General features: G+C 43.0%; 1 protein-coding gene across 13 annotated transcripts in view; it reads right to left on the bottom strand.

The window, feature by feature from the left end:
* The window catches only part of IKZF2 (IKAROS family zinc finger 2), a 149740-nt gene that overhangs the window by 69479 nt on the left and 55892 nt on the right, over positions 1–24369 (bottom strand). For 7 of the 13 annotated variants that reach the window (XM_086896304.1, XM_086896315.1, XM_086896305.1 and 4 more), the window contains 2 exons: positions 17974–18240; positions 7980–8147 (listed from right to left, as the gene is read on the bottom strand). In XM_086896304.1, the coding sequence (XP_086752430.1) occupies positions 7980–8147; positions 17974–18240 (435 nt within the window). The remainder of the gene's footprint in view (positions 1–7979; positions 8148–17973; positions 18241–24369) is intronic. The other 6 variants (XM_086896310.1, XM_086896317.1, XM_086896312.1 and 3 more) reach the window with 3 other exon arrangements.

Raw genomic sequence — 24369 nt, 5'->3', positions numbered from 1 at the left:
AAAACAGATAACAAGGAGGCAACAACTCATACCCACTTCCCACAGGCTTGGGGCTGATGGAATAGATAGGAGTTTTTAAAGAAATGACGCAAAAATTGCAGGCTAAGTAGTAAGTCCTTTAGTATTATTAATAATCACCTTACTATTGTGTCTGAGATAATCACGCTGGTATCAGGGTCTAATACCTCAGTGGTTATGGTAACAATACAAAGTTATTATTCCTTCCACTTTGTAATTATCTCATTTCACTGCTGCACAAAGGCTAAGTAAAACTGAGGAGATCATGTAGAGCGCTGTGCAGCTGGGGCACCAGCACCACTGAGTACTCTACGATGTACTTACATGACCTTCATCGCAGCAATACATTTGTGCCTTGCCATGATTCCTGTGTGCTGCCCTCTCACCATCTAAACCAGGTGAAGTGCTCTTTATTTCCATTTTACTGGCAGGCAACTGAGGCAGAGATAATGTTAAGGGGTCTGCATTTGTACTGGCCCCTGTTTCCAAGGCATCAAATGACTTTGTAATTTAGGTTCCTCATAAATGAGTGAATAAGGGTAGCAAAAACATTCAAAATTAGTAATAAAAAAGGGACAAGAGGATTGGAAGATAAAGACAGACTAGAAGAGAATCAATACTAGACATACAACTACAGCCTATCATAGTGTAAACTGAGCACAGGAATTACTCACAGTCACAAAAGGTACTGCTAGAAAGAGCAATAATCTGCACCAAAAGAAATAATAGTTAAGGTTAAATATCAGGATGAGAGTCACAGCTATAAAAAGCAGATGGGAAGTAGAATTGTCTCCCTAGGGAGGCAACAGAAACAGTCTCTCTAGATGTTTAAAAAACAGGTTAGGCATAGTGTTTAGAAGCACTGCTGCTCTATATGCAGAAGTCTTACCACATTCCTGCCTTTTTGATGCCAGTGAAATCCCACATATAGCACTGTGGCAGAATAAAAGCCCAGAGGAAAAAGAAAGCACTGTCTTGTTTGCTGTGCCAGAACAGGAAGGCTGGCCTAGCAACTGGCAGCACCCAGCAGCAGAGGGGCCTGTGTGCTCTCCAAATTGTAGCCCAGAAGGGCAGGACCAGGTGCTTTGTTCCACTCCATGTGGTCTGAGGCAACAGAGAGGGACAAAATCTGGGTAATGATGCCAGGATGTGAATTGCTAACATGGAGGAGAGACAGGAGACACACAGAAAACTGATGTAATAAGCAGTTTCATCTCAAACACAAGCTTCCATCCTTTCATGGGTATTTCATCAGGAATGAACCACTCACAGTTAAGGAGGGATCACCCCATGTGAGTCTTACACTGTGATGCTCCTGCCTAAATAAGAATGTTGTTACCTCCAAGCACTGCAGAGGAATTTCTGGTAAACCTGGCAGAAACATCACAAAGCCATGGTCCACTGGAAGAGGCAGCAGGAGGGACCAGTCTCACAGACACCAGGACAAATCTTAGCACCTGCAGATCTTGCTGTGAACTGACATTAAGAACGAGAACGCTCCCATGGTGTTGGTGTCTCTGATCTCTAGGAGAGGGGGTGAGTCCTTCCCTATGCAGCTGATTTACAGGGAGTGCCTGGCCACTCAAAGAACAGAGCAGCTCCCTGCTTGCACTGGGGTGCCACAAGACAGGGAGCTTCAAGGTATCAGTTCCTGACATCTCAATCACACACTCCAGACAGGAGTGGCGCAAAATAAAAGAAAAGTTGATACCTAGTCCTAAGAGAGAGAGGGATTCATGAGGTTGGTACACAGCCCATCTACCTTTGCTCCTGGAGCACTCCTCCTGTTTCTCTGTTTCATCTGTTCAGAAGCAGACTTCCTGTATTGAGCAGTTAAAAGACTGATTCCTAAATTACAGCAGATAAGAGGGAATCTGTATGGAATTTGAAGACCAAAACATAAAAGTGAACACTCCTTGCTTTGGGTGGAACCATATCTTCTCACAAGTTCCCCTGAAAACAAAGACCAAATGTACTTCTGCTGGAATGATCAAGATCATACAGCATCTTTAAATCAAAGATTTCTTTGATTCATGATTTCTCAGTGGTAATTATGCTCTGTAGAAAAGACCAAGCTTCTATACTGAGATAATCCTGAGCATAAAAGATAATCTTTCTATAGCTGATTCCAGTATTTATCACAGTAGTGTTCTGGAGATGAAGAAGACCCTTCCACTCCAAGGATCAGGTCCAGGTGGGGCTCTAGCAAAGCATGGGGTACACAAGGGCTCCACAGAGAATTATATTTTAAACAAGGATCCCCAGGGCATAAAGCCCTGGCACAGCAAACTCCTACCCCATACACATTTTGAGCTTACCTCTAAAAACGCACACACAAATAAATGGAAAGCAGAATATCAGAGATTTTAGACTCTCTCCAGCATGGAGTGAAGGCCTCTAAGTGCTGGGAGCAGTAATGAGAAGCAGAGCTGCTGCAGGATTGCACACATGCTCACAGCGGTTTGGAACCCGCAGCCCGATAAGAAAAACCCAAAATGATTTTGTGACGCGGGTAATTCCACTGAGTTTAACTGAAACAGCATAAGAAAACCTGAGAGGAAGAACAGCTCTGCCTGATTAAACAGAGCTCTAAGTATCAGATCAACAGCACAAATACCCACCAGCTCATCACAACCAAGGGAAGATGTTGTTTGATAACCAATTTGGAGAATTGGCATTTGTATGCATAATATCCCCATGCCTCTTCACATACACATTTAATTTTTCAGATAGTATCCTATGTGTCTGCTTTTAATTTTTATTCCCATTCACAAAGTGTTTGAGTCAGTCCAGTTCAGAGTGTAATGAGAACTTCAGATCACAAGATTCATCTAATTACGACATTCCCATCATCACAAACATGGTTACAGAGTAGATACTGGGCCTTTTAAGAGTGAAGATGTTAATAGTGGCAAAAGTTCCCTCAAGATGAAAAAGAAGAGTTTAAAACATTGACTTCATTATTCTTAATAACCATCTTTGCTACTGTTCCAGTAATTCTCAGTGGCTTTTGACAGCTGGGAGCTCATACACAGCATTGTGTATTCCAGCACTTGCTCATCCAATTTTTCAGCCAAACTGAGCTGCTCAGAAGTGGGACTGTCCCAAACATGAATTGAGGCTGACATGTCATCAGAATTAGGGAACGAGTTCCTTCTACCTCCCAGCACAGCTCCACACACAGATAGCACTCCTCAGGTCTACTCTCCAACTCCAGGTGTGTGGACACCTTGGATGGCTCACTGCCATCCAGGCAGGGCTGAAAGCAAAGTCCTCACAGACAAGAAGACATGAGAAAAGTCCTCACAGACAAGAAGACATGAGAAAGATGGACTTGCTAACCAACAAACGTGGAAAGAGTTTCCATGAACAGGGCATTTTCCTTTTTAATTATACGTGCCTTTCATCTTGCACACTGTACGCAGTTTGCTGTGCTGTGCTTTTGGGAATTTTTGCCTAAGCCTTTCTTTTCTAAACAAAGGCTTTCTGCTTTTCTTTTGCCAATAAAGGGGTACCATTAGTTCAGTGCTATTGAAGAGCTGGGCAGAAACAAACAACATGCAGCAGCAATGCAGGAGGAAGAGGGGGAAGAAAAATATTTCTTAAAAGCAAAAAAAATTGTTTGGAGGGGACACTTTCTAAGCAGGAAAGCAGTAGCTTCAAAGCAAATTTTAAAATGTATTGTGAGGACAATTTGCTGTGAAAAAATAATAATCTCACTACCCATTTTTTTAGGAAGAAACAGACAGTAATACTGCTTTCATATATGAATAACACATACTCCCACAGTAACGAACATGACTTCCAAGTAAAGAGAAAAATCAGGAAATTCCAGAATTAATGTCATGTGGAGAGTTTGTGTGGACACATGACGAGACAGCCTTTTGAGCACTAAACAATTGGCACATGGGACCATCCTTACTTAGTGCAATCAATGGATGAGTCTCACTTAGTCAAAACATATTCTGAATTTTGTTTTCTCCTTATCAAGTGATGTCATCCCTCATTTCTAACTTACTGCCCAAGCCCTGCTCTGAAAACTGAGGTGCCTGTGTTTGCTATGGGCTCTTCCAGATTGCTCATCACTGCAGCCTTGACTTTTTCAAGCACTGTCAGAGCATTTATGTCTACAACAGCATTATGGGGGGAGGGCTGAATCAGCTCCATTTTAGATACAAGAGAAATCCATGCCAAAACCTAACTGCTAAGTTTATGTGCCTATCTGAGGATGCCTGGCTTTTTGGGGTAAAACAGCATCAGGCTGTCATACCTTTCCAAGTATGGAAGTCAACATCTGGATGGCTTTAACCATCAGATTGACCTGTCAGATTCAGCCAGCTTCCTTAAAACTTCTGGGGTTTGTTCATGAACTGCCTACAGCAAAATTTGTCTCATATAGTTTGTCTTTACCATTGTCTTGCTGTGCAGTTGCAGAGGGGATGGAGAAGACAAGCATGTCTCAGGGTGAGATAGCAGGTACTATGTGAATGCCATCAGCAGATTGGCTTTGCTTGGATGTTTTTCCCTTTAAAACAGCGAAAGCCAGGCAAGGTGAAGCCAATCCCCGCTGATTTGTCCAGTGCATCCTGCAGGAAAGGACTACCAATTGTGTCCCAGCACTCCACAGCATGTCCTGGAAGCCCTCTCTGGCACCTCTCTTATATTATCTGGGTTGTGGAACTATGGAGTTAATTCTGAAAACAACACCTGAAAGTCCTGTAAGTACCTGGAGGTACATGCCCACTCTTAGCGTAATTCTGCACATGAATCTCTCCCCAGGCATTATCCTGCTGATGTCCTGAAGGCATCATTAGATTCCTGAAACCAAAGCAGCTGCATGTGGGAGGAAAATATCCACATAAAGTTCATCAGAACTCCATATGTCTGTAAAAGGTAAATAATCGCAGGAGTAAATCACTGCAAGATAAGTCCTTAATTATTTAGGACTAAACAACAGTAGCTGCATTACAGATGCGAAGCAATATTTTGTTAACCACTCAGCCTGGGAACACTTACACAGTAAGATGTGATTCTGTGCAAGAAAGGAGGCAAAATGTAGATTGTAATGCTTAGAAACATTTTTCAAATCAACAGGAAATAGCATTAAAAACCATGAACTAATATCAATCTAAAGAAAAAAAATGTAATTATTTTCAAGTTACTAGTAAGCATCGGCTGTTTCAGATATTTCAGAGATGCTTCTGCTAATTCTTATTTGCATTTCCTTATGTTTTTACCTTTCCTGTTGTACTGTATGAAAACTTAACTAAGCACAGGAAGAACTGACTAAAAAGCAGCAGTGAGAAGATATCACTAATTGGTGACACAAGCAAAGTGCTCTCAAATCCACAAATCAAACTAACTGCGAGGAAAAAAAAAGAGATAAAACAGAATTCTTCAATTCCTTTATTGCATAATTTGCCTTCCATAGTAGTTTAAACCTTCTTGGAAAGGAGAAAAAATTAAGGGGTTTTGCTTTTGTATTTTATTTTTTTATTAATAGAACTCTCTTATTTAAGGAGGAAAAGAATATACATACATTAATAAAAAAAAAGGAATTGGTATTGCATTTATGAAATTGTGCACAATTTCATAAATGAACATTCAAAACATTTCATTCAAAACAGAAGTACTTTCCTCACTTAGGGGATCTAATTCCAATCTCCATCAGCTGAGGATATGATCTAAAGTGCTTTCTTCTTACAAAAATATATTCAGACTCACCTTAATTTAGACACAAAGTGTACCAGATTGAAACTGGCTTGAAGTCTCATATTTCAAAACAGTTTTCAACCTCTTCTTTCTATATTTTATCCGATATCCTCTTTTCTGGTCAGAAATAGCAGAAGATGTAAACACTGACAGAATCATAGAATCGTTTGGGTTGGAAAAGACCTTCACTACAGTTGCTGGATCTGCTCTACCTTCCAGGCCTACTTACAGACTTTGATGTGCACTTCATTAAAGCACAGAATGCTCGTATAGCACAGTGACATGAAATTGTTTGAAGTCTCCTGGGGACATCTACCCATCCTCTCCATGATCCAGGTGTGCCTAAACCAACCCAGCTTGTTTATATTGCAGGGACAGACGCCTTAACTTCCATGCCCATGGCCAGAGTGGCATTTCACCTTTGTGCAGAGGGATACCAGGTTTTAGGGCAATATTCCAGGTTTTAACTCTTCACCTGTGAATGCTAAGAATTCTAAGAACTGCCTTGGAGAGTGCTGTGGGAGCACGTGTCTGTTCCTGCTGGCCCTCTGCTGAAAGCTGCTGTATCTGAGTGCATAGAGGGCACTTTCTCCACTGAAAACAAAGCCTAAAATTACAAACTGAGCAGAGCTGAGCACAGCCAAGTCAGTTAGGGAAGGAGCTCCAAGGGAACTTGTGCTAAGCAGCTTAGGTGCCTTCTGAAAATCCCACACCTTTACATTTCATCCTCACGCAAAACACAGAACCATTAGCCACATGTTCTTCACACAGGAAGAACAATCTCTAGCAATGGCAGTATCTAGGTAATAAAATCTATATTCATAATGTGAGAAGGTCTTCAACAGCAATGTTTGTGTTTGGTAATATGGGATATTTTTTTGTCACAACTCCCTTTTTGTTTTAATTGTGAACATTACTATTGTGTTCTGTTTTCTTTTTAAATTTCCAGTTGAAACTACAGTTATTCTATGTGTGAAAATTGCAGCTCACACTTCCACAGATATTTTCCCTACTGACTTTCCGATCTAATCCAGCTCAAGCAATTCTCTCCCAGCCTAGTCCCAACTCCTGTGCTGCCTTGGAAATTCAAGCTTTCTGTCAGCATTTTCCATCAATACAGCGTCCTGCACGCTCTCATATCTACCTGAAGAAGCTTACTAGCCTACCCTTTCCTACTCTTGGAAATGCTAAAGCAACTCTGTATCCTAAGACCAACTCAATGTTCCTAAAACAGAAACACCTACTGAAGTGAGGCTGACTCTGTAGAAGAAATACTTATAAAGAGTCAGGAAGCTCATGCAGGATTTCTGCCTGCAGCTGCACTTCCACCACCGTGTTTCAGTAGTCACACATTTGCTGACACCTCAAAGAAGTTTATCTGTAATGCTGCCACTTGCAACCGGTCCAATTACCTCTGCTTATTCAACAATTAAACACACAGCCTCTTATAAATGGCCCAAGCACACAAGTTGAACATCCAGGGGATACAAACACAGCAAGATCTTACTCAGGAGTCCTACACAGATGAGTGAGTGGGCAGAATGCAGCCCCCTGGTGCAGGGACAGGGACTAAAACCACACCTGATCCCAACTGCTGGGGCTCCAACAGGACTACCAGCACGCAGCTATGAGACAGGTATTTCTCAACAACTTCTCAAGAAACTATATCAAGTAGATTTGATATAGACATGATCCTATCACTTAACAAGGCAAGAGAAACCCAATCTCTCTTGACCACCTTCAGCTCTAGGGTGAGTGCCGTGGCTGCCATGAGCTAGGACTTTACAGCAAGATCTAACTGAATCAAAAATGCAATTTATAGGGCTTTGAAAGATGAACAAGTTTGAACTCAACCAGCATATGGCATTTATTAGATGAAGAAATGGGTATGAACTGCAAAGCTGGCTTCCAAGAGCCCACAGTTACTCTTTGTGATCCTTGGAATTTCACAGCCACTTTGGGGCTCAGAGTGTCAAAACAATCTGCCAGCGAAGCCTAGGATACACCCAAGGAGACACTGAGAGGGAAATGTGATAGCATCAGTGGAGGAGCTCAGTTACACAAAAGGAGAGGTGTGGCTGAACCACAACTTTTCTGATTCACATCAAGGCTTTCCCAAAGTTGAGAGCTGCACTCTCTGAAGAGGACGGTACAGACCCAGAGCTACCCTTTATTTTCACTACCTGCTGCACTGGGACGGTAGTGATAAAGGAAGGAAGAAGTGTGAGGAGAAGCCAAGGTGGGCTCACCAGAGTGTGTCCTGAGGTGTCCTGTGAGGGCGTCCCTCCGCCGGCAGGCGTAGCTACAGAAGGGACATTTGAACGGTTTCTCCCCAGAGTGCAACTTGATGTGCCTCAGCAGGTTCCCCTTCTGGGTAAAAGAAGCTCCACATTGGTTACAGTGGAAGGGGCGTTCACCTGGAAGGGAAGGGGAAGGGAGAGAGCTGTCAACACACATCGGAGGATGCACAGAGGCCACTTTCCCACTCTGTACCAGTGCCATTGCACATGGGTACAGTCCCCACCACCACCATCGCACGGCACTTCTAAAGTCAGAGGCCGTTTCTTTTGCACAATGGGCAAAGCCTCCAATAGTGATTTGAGGCTCTTTCCTTGAGGTGATCAATGCTTCCTGGTTTTCTTGAAAGTTCTTCACCTCAGAGCTTCTATTCTTTATAAAAGATGAGCTCTGCTGAAAATTTGGATCCATAGTTGTGGTTTTGAAGTATTTACTTCTATGGTTTTGCACTTATTTTTAGTATAGGTCCAATCCATACGAGTATTTAGAAGTGATCATAGCAATTGGACCTTAGCAAAGGTGTTAAGGTCTTTGGTTCAAACCAAACCTTTTGTTTGCATTATAGTTTAACTGAAAGCCCTTTTTAAAGGCTTCTTTGCATTGCTAGAGTGACTTGGAGGGCATGGATGCGAGTGAGGATCAGGGTTGCAAGCTCTGGGCAGTACTGAAAGCTGAGAAAAATCTTACACCATTAAACTGTGAAACAAGCAAATTTGCACTCTATGTAAAAAAAAAAAAAAAATTAAAAAGATTGATTTGATGAAAAACTAACAGAAACCCTGGACCTTACCCTATCACTTCATCCCATGTGTTCACACACACACACACACGCACATCCAGAGCTTATTTTTATGTTAAGCCTTTGTATTTGCCTTAGACAGTGGGGATCGGGTCCATTAAAAAAACCCCACCTTTCTAAAAAAAAACTTATTATTGAGAGGAAAACCCCTGACGAACACACACAGGCTTTCTGGAACATTATCAAAACCAATACTCTATATCAACATTTGTTGAGGACAGCCAGACTGTTCCAGCAGTCTTGTGCAGGCATTCAGCTCTAATCACCTGCTTATGTCCTGCTGAGCAAATCAACTGAACACAAGCTTATACTTGTGCTAGCCACTTGTCCAAGCTCTTTACTGCAGCTGGACTTTAGATCACAGAATTCCAGAACAGTTTGGGTTGGAAAGGACCTTAAAGCCCATCCAGCTCCACCCCCTGCCATAGGCAGGGACACCTTCCACTATCCCAGGCTGCTCCAAATCCCATCCAACCTGACCTTGAACACTTTCAGGGATGGGACAGCCACAACTTCTCTGGGCAACCTGTGTCAGAGCCTCACCTCTGAAGAAACAGAAAGGAATTTCTTTCATATATACCTCATTTGAATCTACCCTTTTCCAATTTAAAGCATTACCCAGTGTTTAAACCAAGTAGGCCCCCAGATCAACAAGGTCTTGATCATCAGATTTCAGATGTAAGTGACCTCATCCACGTTCTTCAACGTATCACCTATGATGGAATTTTGGCCAAATCCTGCTGGGACCTTCTGAGTTTGAATTCAGTGGCCTGAAGCACAGATATTGTGCAAAACAAACACATTTTGTGATCTTTCTCACCTCTCTAAAGTCTTTTACAATTGCTTTGCAACAATTACTCCATCGCTGGACAAAATGAATGCTACATTTGTATCAAAGTAGTTAATGTGTCTGTCTAGGGTGAAGCACAAAACACATCTGGAGTTTCAAATGGAAGGAGAGGGAGGGAGAGAGCTCTTACAGATGTCCACAAGCAATTCTTGTGTCAGTGGTTCAAATCACTGCCAGGACTACAATGCTGCCAGGAGGGCAGCACAAGGTGTATGCCATACTCTGCAACTTTATTTCACACATGGGAGAGGGAAATCACATCTGAGACTGCCACAGTGGTACTCAACGAGATACTAAGGTTTCTACAATCTCACCATGAACATTATGGAGTAATAATAATAAAAAAAATCACAGCATAAAGCTCTTCTTCCAATACACTGAACATGAGCTCATTAGAATTGATAAAGAGTTTGTGGTTTCCCTTTCAAACTCCCACACTATACTTAAATTATCTGATTAGCCATTATCTTCCTTTACATCATTTAAAAATGTCCATAACAGAGATATGTAAAGAGACTGCAGTAGAAAAATACATGGGTTTGGTTTTTTTTTCTTTTCTGTTTTGCTTTTGCTGTCTGAGAAAACAGGCAAAACCCTTTCCTTTGACACGTTTCTGAGTATTCTGGAATGATAGCTTCAGTTTCAGGATGACAACATGAAAGAAGGTAGCATGTTTCTTACCAAGTCTAAAGTCTTTCCTTTTACTCCTGCTGTATCTAAAATTATGCAGTTACTGCATTTTACCCACTACATCATCCACTTATCTCTGACATTTTGGAGGCCACATATGAGCAGGTATTACTCCTCCAAAAACTGGCTGCTCTAGAGATGCTGAAAGCTTTCAGTCAGGAATTCAAATAGTCACTGCACCACAGTTTGATGGCAAAGATGACATGAAAACACTCACCACAAAATCACCCGTAGTCTGCTCCTCTCTTGCAACAGACAGAATCTGCTCCAATAGCACACTTTACCTTAAATAACCTCTGTACCTATTTAAAGCCAGCCTGAATTCACTTCTCCTACTGGCTTCATTCCGGGTAAATAGCTGCTTTGATGTGTTTGTTATACTTTTGTCCAATCACTCGATTCCAGCTCCTTGTTTAAGCCTTAGGCTTGAGGGATGCAATTTTGGTCACACCTTCGTGCTATTGATTAGCAGCTTTTACATTTAGCACAGCTAATCTGAGAGGCCATTATCCAATAGAAGGGTGCACAAAGAGAAGTAATGACTGCATAGCAAGAAGATTCTGTTGGTTTTCCAAGAACTGTGCTGTCTGATGCCCACTCCAGATTCTAGCAAATAAGCCTTTTTTATCACTTCAATGCCTTGAGAAGACTGTGTTCCAATTATTTCTCCTGCTGCCTTTTCCTGGTAGTTTTGTAAACTGTTCTCTAGAATTATTACTTCCCAGGAACAAAATAACAACCTTGACATCCTTATTCACCTCCCTCACTTTTCTGTGAAAACTCAGAGGTTTTATCCATAAGCTGAAATCAATCATACTTCAAACTAAACATCCACTCACAAGAAGTCTTTAAACACAGCTTTTCTCTACATGATGGTCCCTGACTGTGTTTGAAGTGTTTTTGGGGGTGATGGCAACACAGACATATCCGGAGCTATGGACCTATTAAAGGTAGCACACACGACTCCAAGAGAGTAATGACAATTATAAGCACGGTGTGCTCCCCCACCACTTACAGCTATGTATTTCCTGCTTGATTCTGTGTACTTATACTGGTTTAATAAAATAAGAACTCTGCTGAAAGGCAACTAAGCAAGATTTGTGTTTTTCAGCACTGGAAACTATGTGACTGCAATGTAGCTGCAAAATACTTTTAGTCTACTTTAAGTGTTGAACCTCTTCTCCATTACTGAGCTAAACCGGGGCAGAAAAACCCCCAAATCAGTGACTTTCACAGTGGCAAGAGGAAAGAGGAGGAGGGAGAGCCAACCAAACAAAAAAGATGTTTCTTTTCAACTCCAGATTTAGAGTCTAAAGCCAGACAAAGCCAGGAATGCCTAAAACCCCTTGCTCTCCAGCAGAGGGAATTTAATTATCTAAGTTACTTCAGGAATGGACAAGGCAAGGTAAACCAGAGCTGCCAAGTATTATCTTTCCTAAAGGCTTTGTAAGAGGGGCTTGTGCCAGGGTATAATTAAATTAATAAATAAATACATCCACAGAGTTTCACCATTTTACAGTTAAACAAAATATTAATTAAAAGGTATGATTTCAGTATTTACCTCTAAATTACCGTAAAATACTGCTGAAACCTCACAGTTCATTAACACACATCCATTATTGCTATGTCTCGTCCAAGAAAAAGAATCATGAACAATAGTAATGAATTATTACTGCTCTTGAGTTACAGGAAAATCTGAAGTACACAGGTTAACTTGCTCTTGTGTAAACAAATCCTGAGACAAATGGTGAAGTGGACCCCTGAAGATAGGACAGGCAAGACATCAGCCTTTCTTTCACAGTATCTTTATTTACTACATGACAGCTTGATGGAGACTTCACTGCACGAGCTACCAGTGCTGGCTGGCTGATACAACCTGAAACCAGGCGAATGAACCAATGAACTTCCTACTAATAGATTTCACAGATGTCAAATGTTGTTTCAAAAAGCAAACCAACTCCTTTTTCTGCTTAATTGGAAGCTTCCCTGCACAACAGCACTCCTTTCCTGCCTCAGCACGGAAGTGCTGTTCAGAAGTTTCAGTATGAGTTAACCTTCTTCGAATCTCAGACCAGTGCAAAACAGTGATATTTTCGCTGCAAAGATGAGATATTTTCTGTATTAAAACAGAAATTTGTCTGAGAATGTGGAGCCCACAGACCTGGCAGCCAAGGAGACTTAGATTTTCCTAGCCCTTGGCTGATAACATTTGTCCCTTTGAAATCAAAAGGGGAGTGACTCACAAATCAATGCACTGGTTCTCAATAACACAGTCAGGGTATTCCTACATCAGCAGTCCTTCTGCATAAAAACCAGGTCCAGAGGGACTTCAACACCTCTCCTGGTTAAATGTATATCTGGGAACTCAACCTTTCTTGTATGGCAGATATTCTTGATATGCAAAGTATAGCTTAAGTTCTCAAATGGGATTTTTCCTTTCCAGCCTCTTAACACAAAATTACTGTGCCCATGCTGCCATCAGAAACTATTTGCTCTTACTAATAATACCGATTTTCAGCCTTCCACAATAGGCTTTCTGTCAATATTCATTTTGTTAAAGTGAAACATTTCTCCTGATTCATCAGATGCTGCAACTGCTGTGATTCTGCTCTGTGCCAGGAACACAAGGGAATTATCAGTGGTGCTCTCAACACAGTGACAGCGGTGAGCTCCAGCCTGCATTTACCCAACTGAGACACAGAGCAGCAGACTTTGCTCCATTTCTCTGTTATTCCAGGGACCAGAACTAGTCTGCATATATATATATACATATATATATATAGTCTCCTTACTGTTCTATCTGATTCACTCCACAGCCTGCACATCACATGAAATCAGTGACTTTAGTAGGGATTTTTGTTGGAAAAAACCTGCTTCCAGACAGGGCAATTTATAATAAAACAGTAGTGACAAATCTCCCATGAAAAATTCCTGGGAAATCCAGGGTGATTTCCAATTGTCCTCTGCACAAATTTATGACTGCATTCTTAAGGCAGAAAAATCTTTTAAGTGAACTTGGCAAAACTATCAGAAGACTTCAGTTATTGAGTGCTGCAAGTAAAACACATCCTTCTGCCCAGAGCAATTTCAAAAATCTCATCTCCCCTTCCTTATGCATAAGTAGGAAAAGAGATGACTTTTCAGAAAGTTAGACTTCAGAATCTAAGTAGAAAACTGGACTTTCAGAAATTTAGCCCTAAATTTTTTGATTCAGTGACAAATTATTAACATTGCAAGAGACAGGAAGACTGAACTAGGTTACAAATCAGAAATTAAACCAAAAAAACCCTTTCTGCCAGCAAAATGAGAGGCAGTCCAGTGGAGTTCATCTAAATTTGTTTATATAACAATTGGTTTAAATTTGCTCCTCGTTTGCTGCTTAGGCATACAAGTCTTTTATATGGAACCACACAACTGGGTTTTCCTCATTTATTACTTCTGTCCTAAAAACTTGAACCCTGCTTGTAAAAAAAGTTGAATTTCAGAGCTCCAGAGCTGCATATGTTCAGTTGTAACGCTATGGGTGCTAAAGCAGAGGTCGAACATCTCCCTCCTGGGCACTGGAGTCTTTTCACTGACTTATGGTATCAAAATGCTTGTGGGGTCCAAGCAGAGATCTGACACCATCCTGCAGTTACCACCCCAAAAAAGGCCTAAAAGTACCATTCCAGCAACCCAAATAAGAGTGGGGCAAGGCTGACATCCCCACTGCCTCTGCCCAGGCTGTGCTTTGCCACTGTGCTGCTGCTGCATCCACACAGAGAAAGAATTTAACCTCTGTGTTTTTTAAAGCAATGAGGATGAGAAGCTGTGGAAGCCCAGTCTCCAGAGGTGTCCAAGGCCAGGGTGGACAGGGCTTGGAGCAACCAGGGCTTGTAGAAGGTGTCCATGTCCATGGCAGGGGGTGGAACAGGATGAGTGTTAAGGTCCCTTTCCACCCAAACCATTCCATGATTCTATGATGCCAACCTTCCCTGAGAAATAAAAAACATTTCAAAATCTAGCAGTAAACTAGATAAGGGACTGGATTTTACAGCAGAGAAAAAAAAAATAAAAGAAAGGTCACAATTCACAGCAAAAGGGAGAACAACACAAGGACCTTGCAGAGCATAGAGGTATCAGCATAGCTACAGCAGAATACGGTTCCTGTTTTACCAGAAACAAGGAAATTTTAATTCAGACCCACAGCAGAAAGCATGAAGAGGTGAGAAATCATTGAGGTTCCTTCTCATGATCTCAGAAAACCTGGATTATTTGCCTCTTCTCCTTCCCCCCTTCCCTCTACATCCCTAAGCGCAAATCCCTGGAGTATCCAATGGCAATATTCTATGACCAAGCCATCTCCTGCAGTAACAAAAAACTGATAGAGATCCTGCAACTTGAGGAATGTGCTGTGGAGTATGAAATTTGGACCAAAATAACACAGTATGGGAAAAGTGGAAAATAAATCCAGCTCATGCTGTTTTTCCGACACAAGGATGTGGCACATGAGGGAGGGGGCTGCCCTGCTCACTAATGCAGGGATTGCATCACCCTTAATTCCCACACCAAGCACATTATTTATTTTCTGTCAGCAATGACAAATAAACAGAAAGGCCTTCTCCTGGTGCCCAGGCAGATTACAAGAACACTTCACCTGAATTAGCAGTTTTTCAGAGAAACACTGTGTTTGGTACAATCAGCAGTGCCACGGGCCCTGTGATGGAAGGGCCACAGACCAGAGCATCACTTGGACCACGATCTGAGGGATGAATGGAAAATCCCCAGCTTGATCTATCACAGGAAGGGGTGACTGCACAGCAGGATCAGAGACAGGACACTGAGTTCACCTACTCTGGCCTCATCCATGACACAGATCATTTTCCTCATCTCTGTATCTGTTTGACTCCCATCATGCAGCAGGGAAGACAACTGCTCTTCAGGAACAGAGGAATAATGGCTGGAGAAATTCCCCTCTCTGTGCATAGCACAGGCAGAGCCCACAGCACAGCTTCTTGCCAAGCCTCGGTCCCCTGTGCAAGGAAAGCTGCGCTCATCCCAGCACGCACACAAATTACAGCCTCTGCTAGGGACCACAGCATTTTGGGTGATTTACATAAAATGCTGACAGGTTTTCGGGGAAGGGAAGAGCACTTCAGTTTTTGCCAATGCAAACAACTGGCCAGATCATGCTTTGGTTGTGTATAGTTACAGAGGAAAGTAAAGCAGGATTCAGCTCCCAAAACATACTTAAATTAGGTTTGAGAGGTAGGGATGTACATGCCAGTTGGATTAGCTGATAAAGAATGTCATCTGTTTCCACTCACTGGGGACAACCTCCCTTCTCTCCACCATTCTCCCTTGGGCTGCAAAACCAGACTACCCACAGGTCAGGGCTCATTCCAGAGCTGGGGCCAGCCCATCACGCCCCACTGCTGAGGAAGTGGCAATATATTTTAAAATACTGCACTTTACAAGATAGATACCAATATGTTAAAAATACACCTTAAAATCCAGGATGTGGAAATCCAAGCAAACTTCTCCTTCTGTTGTGGACAACAAAGTAGCAGCACGTATTAAAAAACAAACAAACAAAGTGGAGAGAGAAAAAAAATCCTCTGCAAAATTTGCCAACCGGTTTACCGAGAACAGAACACCGAGCTGCACATTAAAAGAAATGCCATTTCTATATGCTTGAAATCCTCTGTATAGAACAGTACATCCCAGCTCCTCTGCTCTGATGGGAAAAGAGTCAGGGCTCTCCGAGGAGCCCGAAGGAAAATGCTACCAGTTATGCAATTGCTGCCCATGCACCCACAGACGGCCATCTCGCCTGCACGCAGAGGAGATTTTGTTTCTTTCGCTTTGAATTTACACATCTTCTTTAACATGAAAAAGACAGCTTGCCTGTATTTAAAAGATGCACCAGCTATTCAGTATCTCAGAAATGCAGACCATTTAATTAAGTACCTAAATCTAAATTTAGCACAGCTAGTTTAGCTGCTCAAGTTCAAATCCATGGACTTTGATGCACCTACAATACATATGCTCAGATACATGCAAGCACCAGTGAAAACTTTTCGGCAGGATGAAAGCTGGTGACTCAGTCTGGTACATTCTTATTTCTCCTTCCCTCTTCTAGTAACAGCACATCAAATTGTTAATCAAGGTTTTGGTTCTCCAGCTAATGCTTTTCCCCTCTCGTAATTCCTGTCTAAAATCATGAGTGCATCATAAACGATACTGCCATGCTTTGCATTACACACTTAGGTCAAGTTTTTATCAATACAACCCATATACAGGAGATTAACTAGGTAATATATATTTATTATTTCTCTGTACAGAAATTCTATTGATTTCTTCCCCATCAAGAGCACACTACTGGACTGCAAACTACCAGGTTTACAAAGGGATTACATGGTCTTTCTTATTCTAAAATTCCATCTTTCTTCTTTTATCTTCACAGATCTCAGCCAGACTGAGTCTCTCACCCCATTAATAATAGCAAAGATACAAAGCAAAATATCCAAAAAATACAAAGAACAAACACCCGCTGAAGCTCCACCACAAAAACCTGTGCTTAACTTTAATAAGATTTAAATGTGCATCCAAAGTTAAGCGTATCTTGAAGCCCTTCAGGTGACTTACACGTGCTTAAATCTCATAAAAGTTAAGCACAAGCTTAAGTGCTTTTTTGAATCAAAGGTAGACCGCTGCAAGACCAGAGAGCATCATCTTCTGGCACCACCTGTACTTCTGCTGGAGGTGACTATTGCTCCCACCTGAGTGGGCAGCACAGGGGAGTGAGTACCAGCTTCCTGGGCACACCATTTTACCATATTAGCCATAAGTCCCCTGAAATACCTGAGTTTAAGCTCAAGGCCTCATTTTTCAAACCACAAAGACCCACCCAATCAGCATATTGCAGAGGTTCCTTTTGCCTCTTAAATTCTCAAACCCACAAGCCTGATAAGCTGTTTGAGACTCCAAATGGTAATTAAAAAAAAAACAAGTGCTGGGAGAGACCAAGCACTGAAAGCTGCCTCCAGAATGGTATTGAGATGGTATGGGGGAGCCAAATGGGTGGTTCAGCTGAGGTCTCCCTGAGGGAGCTGTCACACACGGAGCAGCAAGACCACCCTTGCATCAGGATCCTTGGGTAATGAGTGTCCCTTCCAGGGTTTGCTCATCCCAGGCCCAGCCACTTCCAAAAGAAGTGTGAGATCCCCAGGAAGCTGCTGGTCTTGTCCACCTGTGAGCACCTCCAATGAAAGAACATCTAAGACTCCTCTTAAAGGCTCAAAAGCTTTGCACTGCACACACACAAACAACACGACCCGCCTGCCCCCATGCCAGAGAATGACTGCCACCATGTTGCTGCAGTCAAGAACATTAAGAAGAGCAATTTCCAGACTTTTGCACTGTTTTTAAAAACAAAAGGCTGGAAATCAAAGTAAGGGAAGCACCATGTTTACCAGCAAGAATTTGGAAAGCAGGAAAAGAAACAAAACCAATGAAGCCCATTCTCTCCCTCCCCAGCCTCCTGCTACCCCAAGAATGAAAAGGGAAGAGAGAAGAGTTGTCAGGTAACATCAACATCGCCACAGATTTTCTTTCAGCTGCTTACCAGTGTGGCTCCTTTTATGTACCATTAGCACATTGGGCCCAATGCAAACCATGCCACAGACGTCACATTTCAGTTTACCATTCGGAAGCCGGATTCCTCCCTCGCTTGATAGCTCCTGGATCTTTCTGTTATCCACCATCTCGTTGCTCCCAATGAAGGGATCTTCCAGGCTGCTTCCTCCATCGTGAGCTCTGATAATATCTTCATGGATCAGAGGCTTCCTGTCAAATTCCTCATCACTTTGCATTTCTAGCTTTACTGAATTTGCTGAAATAAAAAAAAAAAAAAAAAATTTAAAGTTAAACCCATGTATTTTCCACATTCCCAGCTATTAATACTGTGATAAACTTTTTACTGGTATCAATATTAAATCACAGCCTAAGCTCAAAACATCACGAGAGTCTCATGGTGGTCATAGCATCACATGTTATACCTGCTTATTTCTTTAATTTTGTTTTTTCAATTTCTTCTTTCTATCCCTATTTCAAAGCTTAAGAACTCAGGTACAGTGTGACCCAGACAACCTGCCAAAAGTTGCAGAGATGCAGCAGGATTAAGAACTGACCTCCTGCTTCTCAACTTGAACCACGAGAGCTGCATTCATGTCAAGGATCCAAAGCTACAGGAGCAAAGGCCAAAGCCAGAGCTGCTCCCTCCAGGCCTCTCCTGCCCAGTGCTCTGAGAGGCAAGGTTCCCAAAGGCACAGCACAAGGAAACAAAGCAGGATTGTTCCAAACGGAAAGATCTAGTGAAGCCAGGCTTGTGGGCTGTGCCAGTAATCTCCAAATCACCCTGCCTGCACGGACAGGTTCCCTGATGGAGGGGAGACCAGTCTCTGGATGAGCCTCCAGTGCTTTTCTGCTCCCACCTTCTGATTCACGTCAATGGGACACTGCCAAGGCAAACAGGGCTGCAGTGAGAGCTACACTGCTGGATTATTTATATTTGCAAGCAAAATACGTGCAGTTGAAGACCTTTCACATCTGCCTGGGGAGACTGGCAGGCTCACTGCTGATTTCTGTGATCCTCAGGTGACAGGATAAACCTCCTCTAACCACTGAGATCCTGTGTGATCAGCAAGCCTTTAAAGGAAACAAATGCTCTGGGCTTTTTCACAAAGGGGTGTCAGTGCAGGGGTGTTTTTATCACTAAATGCCCCCATTTCAATGCCTCAAGAGTTGGTCGAGCCTGCCGAAAGGCCCATCCCAGAGTCAGAGCCTCCATCCACAGTGTCAGCCAGAAGGCAAGCCCACGTGTCTGCTTCCCTAAGCCTTGATCCTGCTGAGGGGTTTAACAAGGAGGTGATTCAGCCTTCACATCTAAGCAGTCTTTGACCTCTGTACTAAGGCCACTGGCAAGAGCGCCAGTGACAGCAATGGACCTGGAGCACAAATCTGTGCCCTGGGCCTGCCTGGTGTCACCAAACTCTGGCCACATGTGCTCCTTGGCAACTGTCAAGGGGTCCCCATCCAGGAGCCCAACAACAGAAATATAAGTAAACACTGTGAAGCATCACAGTTTCAAACAGCTGGCCTGGAAATGTCAGAAGAAAAAACCCTACTATTTAGTGTTCCTCCTTCATCTTCCTTTCTTCCTCTTCCCAGAAAACACAGAGTTCAGAGACTGATGTTGACATTGAAACTCTAAATCACTACTGCTGCTACAGGGAAAGCATAATGAACAGGGTAGAGGAACCGGAGACCAAGTAACGGTAAGACGTTTCTTTTTAATCATAAAACTGTTGAAACAACTTTCACTACTCATCAAGGCACTAATGGGAGCTAAGAAATGAAAAGAAAGTACTATTATGGCAAAGCCCATCCAGAGCAAGGACACTGCTGCATCAGATCACTGCAGACCAGTACCAGCACAGGCACTGCCATCCAAATGGTCTGTAACTACAAAGTATTTGAGTGCATCGCTTATAGAAGGGAATTAATATTTTCGTTGCCACAGAGATGCATTCATTGTTCTTAAAAGAGTAAAAAGCAGCCCAGACTGAGAGGTCAACTAGGACATGGCCTCAGGCAGTGCCCTGGGGGAGAAACAGGTCAAGACGAGGCATTTTGCATGGGGAGCAGGAGGGGCCTGGCCCCACCACGGCAGCACAAGAAGCCATGGAAAGCCATCCTGCCCTGGTGCTGAGCCCAAGTGGCACAGCCAGCAGCCTCCTGACCGGGAGGATCTACCCTCGTGCAGGGACTGGGCAGAAAGGAGGAAGAGCAGGAGCTCTGGCAGTTCCATGGGCTGTCAGGGAGAGAGCTGAGGTCCCAGACCCACCTCCCCATGGAAAGCACACACTGGTGATTTATGGACAGCCCACTTTCACAGCAAAGGAATGGCAGTTCCCTCTAATAATAGCAGCCTTTCGGGGTATTCAGCAAGTCTGAGAATGAAGCCCAAAGAAACGGTTCACTGGCTTTAGGAGCAGGATTTAATACACTCGGCCACACAAGTAGCTACAGCACAGCCAGAAATAGTGCCCTGTGCTCCTTACCTAAAACCCCAGGTTGCTGCCACAAGCCTGCGTGCTGTCCTGGTACAGTACTGCACAAAATATCCAAAAAGCCACATCCCAACTGTGCATATTTACATGTACTCACAAGAAAAAGTATTGGATCTTAAGTGTCTTCTTACAGATATTAATTTTTGTCTGTTTCTCTGATTTGCAATAATAAACCCTTGAGTGCAGTTAGTGCTGAGCACCACGACTCCCCATTCACAGCCATGGAGCTCTGTCTGCTCAGCACACATGCCAACAAGGCTCTGAGAGCTTACAAATGGGAAGACCACTTACTTTATCTTCCTTCCCCTAGCACTTCTTTCTGCTGAATGATGCTTTCATACAACAGGATAAGCAGCACAACCAGGCGGTGCGAGCCGTTTGCTGAAGCACAGCCTCCCCACACACACACACAGAGCTCACAAAGCCCAAGGAATTCACGCTGCATTCTTCAAAACATCCCAGCTATCCTATGAGCTGTGCAGGCTGGCTGCTGTTCCTCCTTCCCTCACCTTCATGCACACTGCCATTTGCAGAAACACTCTGGTAGCTGCGGAAAGGTTTCCTCCAGCTGGGACCAGCCGTGGGTCTCCAAGGAGGGGAGCAGGGATCTCCCCAGCTCGTTTTGAGGGCTTTGCTAATCAGGTCATCTCCTCTGCCTTACATCATACGGGTGTATATATTAGGCGGTGTGGTAGCTTGCATACAAACAGGCACTTAAATTGCATATAGTTTGTTTTCTCTGCTCTCAGCCAGCCTCGGAAGCTGCAATCATATAGTAGTGGCACTGTCTTTGTTTTCACCTACAGCACTGAGGGAGCACAATGAACTCTGCTGCAAAGGAAAAAGAAATGTTCAAGGGATGTTGATGGCTATCTTGCATCATACACAAGGCTCCACATCAAATTTCACCCTCTGTTCCCTTGCCTTTCTTGTTCGCATGCTTGATAAAAGCGTAAGTAAGTAAATGGATTTTGTTGGGTTTTTTTAAAATTTTTGGGACATTCCATAAAAAAAAAAACCAGCAAAAGAGATAGCAGGGATAAAACTGTAATCCAGCTCACTGAAAAAGGATGAACTTGAAGTCAAACCATTTCCCTCCAGTTAATATGTGTTCCTTCTACCTTTTCCAGTCCAGCAAAACACCTTGTGGGGAAAAACCTAAGACAAACACCACAAAAGCTTCTACCTGGGAATACAAAGCTAATGGCACATATTCGCCCGTCCACACATTAGTGTTGCTTTCTTTTTCCTTTTTCTTTTTTTGGGGGGGGTTTCGTGGGTTGTTTGGGGTTTTTTGGTGGTTTGTTGTTGTTGTTGTTGTTGTTTTCTGGGGATTTTTTTGGGTTTTTTTGTTCAGCACACAAATCAGCTGATCCTGAATCACACTTTATCCTGAGTGGCCAAATTGAATACAATTACTGTTAATGTCTCATAAGTGCCAATTAAACTCCAATTCCCTGTTAAACAGTTTCTTGGGAACTTTTCAGTACAAAAATATTTCCTCCACCCACAAATTAGTGTGGCTACAAACCAGAAGTTGGAAGGTCCACCCGAAAAAAACCATTCCTGGTATTTCATTCTCTGTCATGGAAATTTTTCTCTCAGAAGTGAGACCTAGGGGGGAAAAACCCCTTCTGTCTTGCTGAGAGATTTGATCCCCAGGTGGAGCATAAATTAAAGTACTGGACATCTTCTTAAGCAAGGAACAAGAGTGCAATTCCCACTAAGAAGCAAAATTCAACATCAACATCAAAATTCATCCAACACACCAGGGAGAAGGCAGCAGGACTGTACCCCTCTGTCTCCCCCACTGTCTGCTGTCCTAGGTCAATGCTTATTTTATCTGTGGCCTTGGAAAGCCAGGCTGGCCACTGTCAGTGAGGGTTTGTGGTCTCCAGCTGGAGGTTGGCCTTTCCTGGCAGCAGCCATGCACCACCAGCCCTTTCCTGCTGCCCCCGGATCAGCAGCACGTCAAGCCAGACCCCTCAAGGCCTCCCACGCCTCTTCCCCCATCGTCCTTTCTCTCACCAGCAGGAAATAAAGCTTTGGCCCAGCTTCAGATATTCATCCTTGGGGAGGCAAAATTCAAACCTGCCGCCCCCGAGGAGCCTTAGATGGCTCCGTGGGCGAGCACCGGGAAGGACATTAACACACACAATGTGTTCTTTAACCACATGGAAGTGGCCAGAGAGTGGGTGCCAGGTGGGGCACCAGCAATTCCAGGGTCTGCTCCAGGTTCCCTGTCCAGAACACAACAAAAAGCAGCATTCAAAGCCTGGATGATGTGTCTGTCTTTATACCCAGATGCAAAGAAATTATGAAATTGTTACTTCCTTCTGGAAAATGAGGCTGAGCCCTAAGTACAGCAGCACAATGACAGGCAGCTACAGCACAGCCTTGTGCCTATTGTCCTGTCAGTGGTCAGTGACACTGTCTATTTTAATCATGCTCTTCTCCTAGGCAGTGGATTAATGACATTGCTAATTGGCACCTACAGACAAATAGAAACTGACCCAGTTTCTAGCAGGTTTTGAACCCAATTCTTACACATCACAAACCTTGGAGTTGGTGTGTCCCTATACTATTGAACTCCCTGTTTCTACACTATCAAAAGCACTCAGTGAGGGTGAGTGTAATACAGTTCGTTTTAAAAACCGGAATGGCAAACTGATGAGTGTTTTGTAAGATGAAAATTAAAGGAGGAGGGGGGGAACCCTTCTGTCTTGATGGATTTTGAATGTTCAAGGTAAGGAATGTGAGGAGTTGGAAACAATGATCCCTGGCTCTTGTTCAGTCTAAGAGCACTCTGGTAGCAAAAAGGGTCTTTAAAGAGGGTGTTTACATCACTCCAGAAGCGTAGTGAGACTTTAATGCATGTTCAAACATACTTGCCTCCTGAAATAGTACAAAATAGTCTTGGGTGAAAGAAAACTTAATCTTTGAGTTTCTTGTTGCTGATAGAATTTGGGTCTTAGTTAATGACACTTCAAGTTCATTTCAGCTTAATTGTGAGCTATTAAATGTGTAAACAAGGGAGCACCAGCAAGTCTCCCTTCTGTGTGAGAATGCCATCCAAGCAGCAGCAGAACAGGGCACAGAATCGGCTCTGTTGTCACCTCATAGCCACAAAGTACTTAGTTAACAGGTTGACATTAAAAAGCAAACAGCTTTAGCAAATACTGTTTAATTCCTGAGAAACAAGCAGGTCTCCCCTTCTCCTAAAGAGCAGGTTATCACTCCAAAGGTGTGATGCTGAGGAATAAGCAGAGTGAGATCTGCTCAAGGCACTGGCAGCGCATCTGCTGCTCACGAGAAAGGAAAACATCTCTTCAATGTGGGCAATGCTGTCCTACCAACACTGAAATGGAAGATGTTTCAGTTGAGGGTTAGAAAAGTGTATTTCAAAGGAGCTAGTTTTGCTTTCACAGTAGATTGAAGCTTTCTGGAGGCTTAGAGAGAAGTGAAGCTGAATCTGGATGGAACTAATGAGGGTGAATGTCACCTGCAGAAGAGGGAAATGAGCTCTTTTCTTGACTCAAGAACCAGAATGTCCAAATATGAATGTTCCCAATGCTGGATATCAAATTTGTTTATTGCAAGCTCCAAAGATTTAGCTTTTGGCCACTGAGCCAGAGCGAATTGTAGATGGGTGTCATGAGTGACCTCTACAGGGTCCTGTTCATTCACAGTAGTTAAATCAAACCAAATAGTTCACAACTAATAAAAAAGAGAAAGGAATGTTTTAGAAACTTTGTGCTGAGTCCTTTTCTGCATGCCACAAACGGGATTCTTTAAGCCCACAAGGAGGTGGTTAATGCGCCAGAAATTCAGTGAGAACTGATCGGCTTATTTAGGGATTCTTAGAAATTTTTAGTTTTCACATTGAAGAA

This window comes from Cyanistes caeruleus, chromosome 7 (assembly GCF_971803275.1).
Source record: "Cyanistes caeruleus chromosome 7, bCyaCae1.hap1.1, whole genome shotgun sequence".
Classification (NCBI taxonomy): Eukaryota; Metazoa; Chordata; class Aves; order Passeriformes; family Paridae; genus Cyanistes; species Cyanistes caeruleus.
This window is presented reverse-complemented; position numbering and strand designations above follow the sequence as displayed.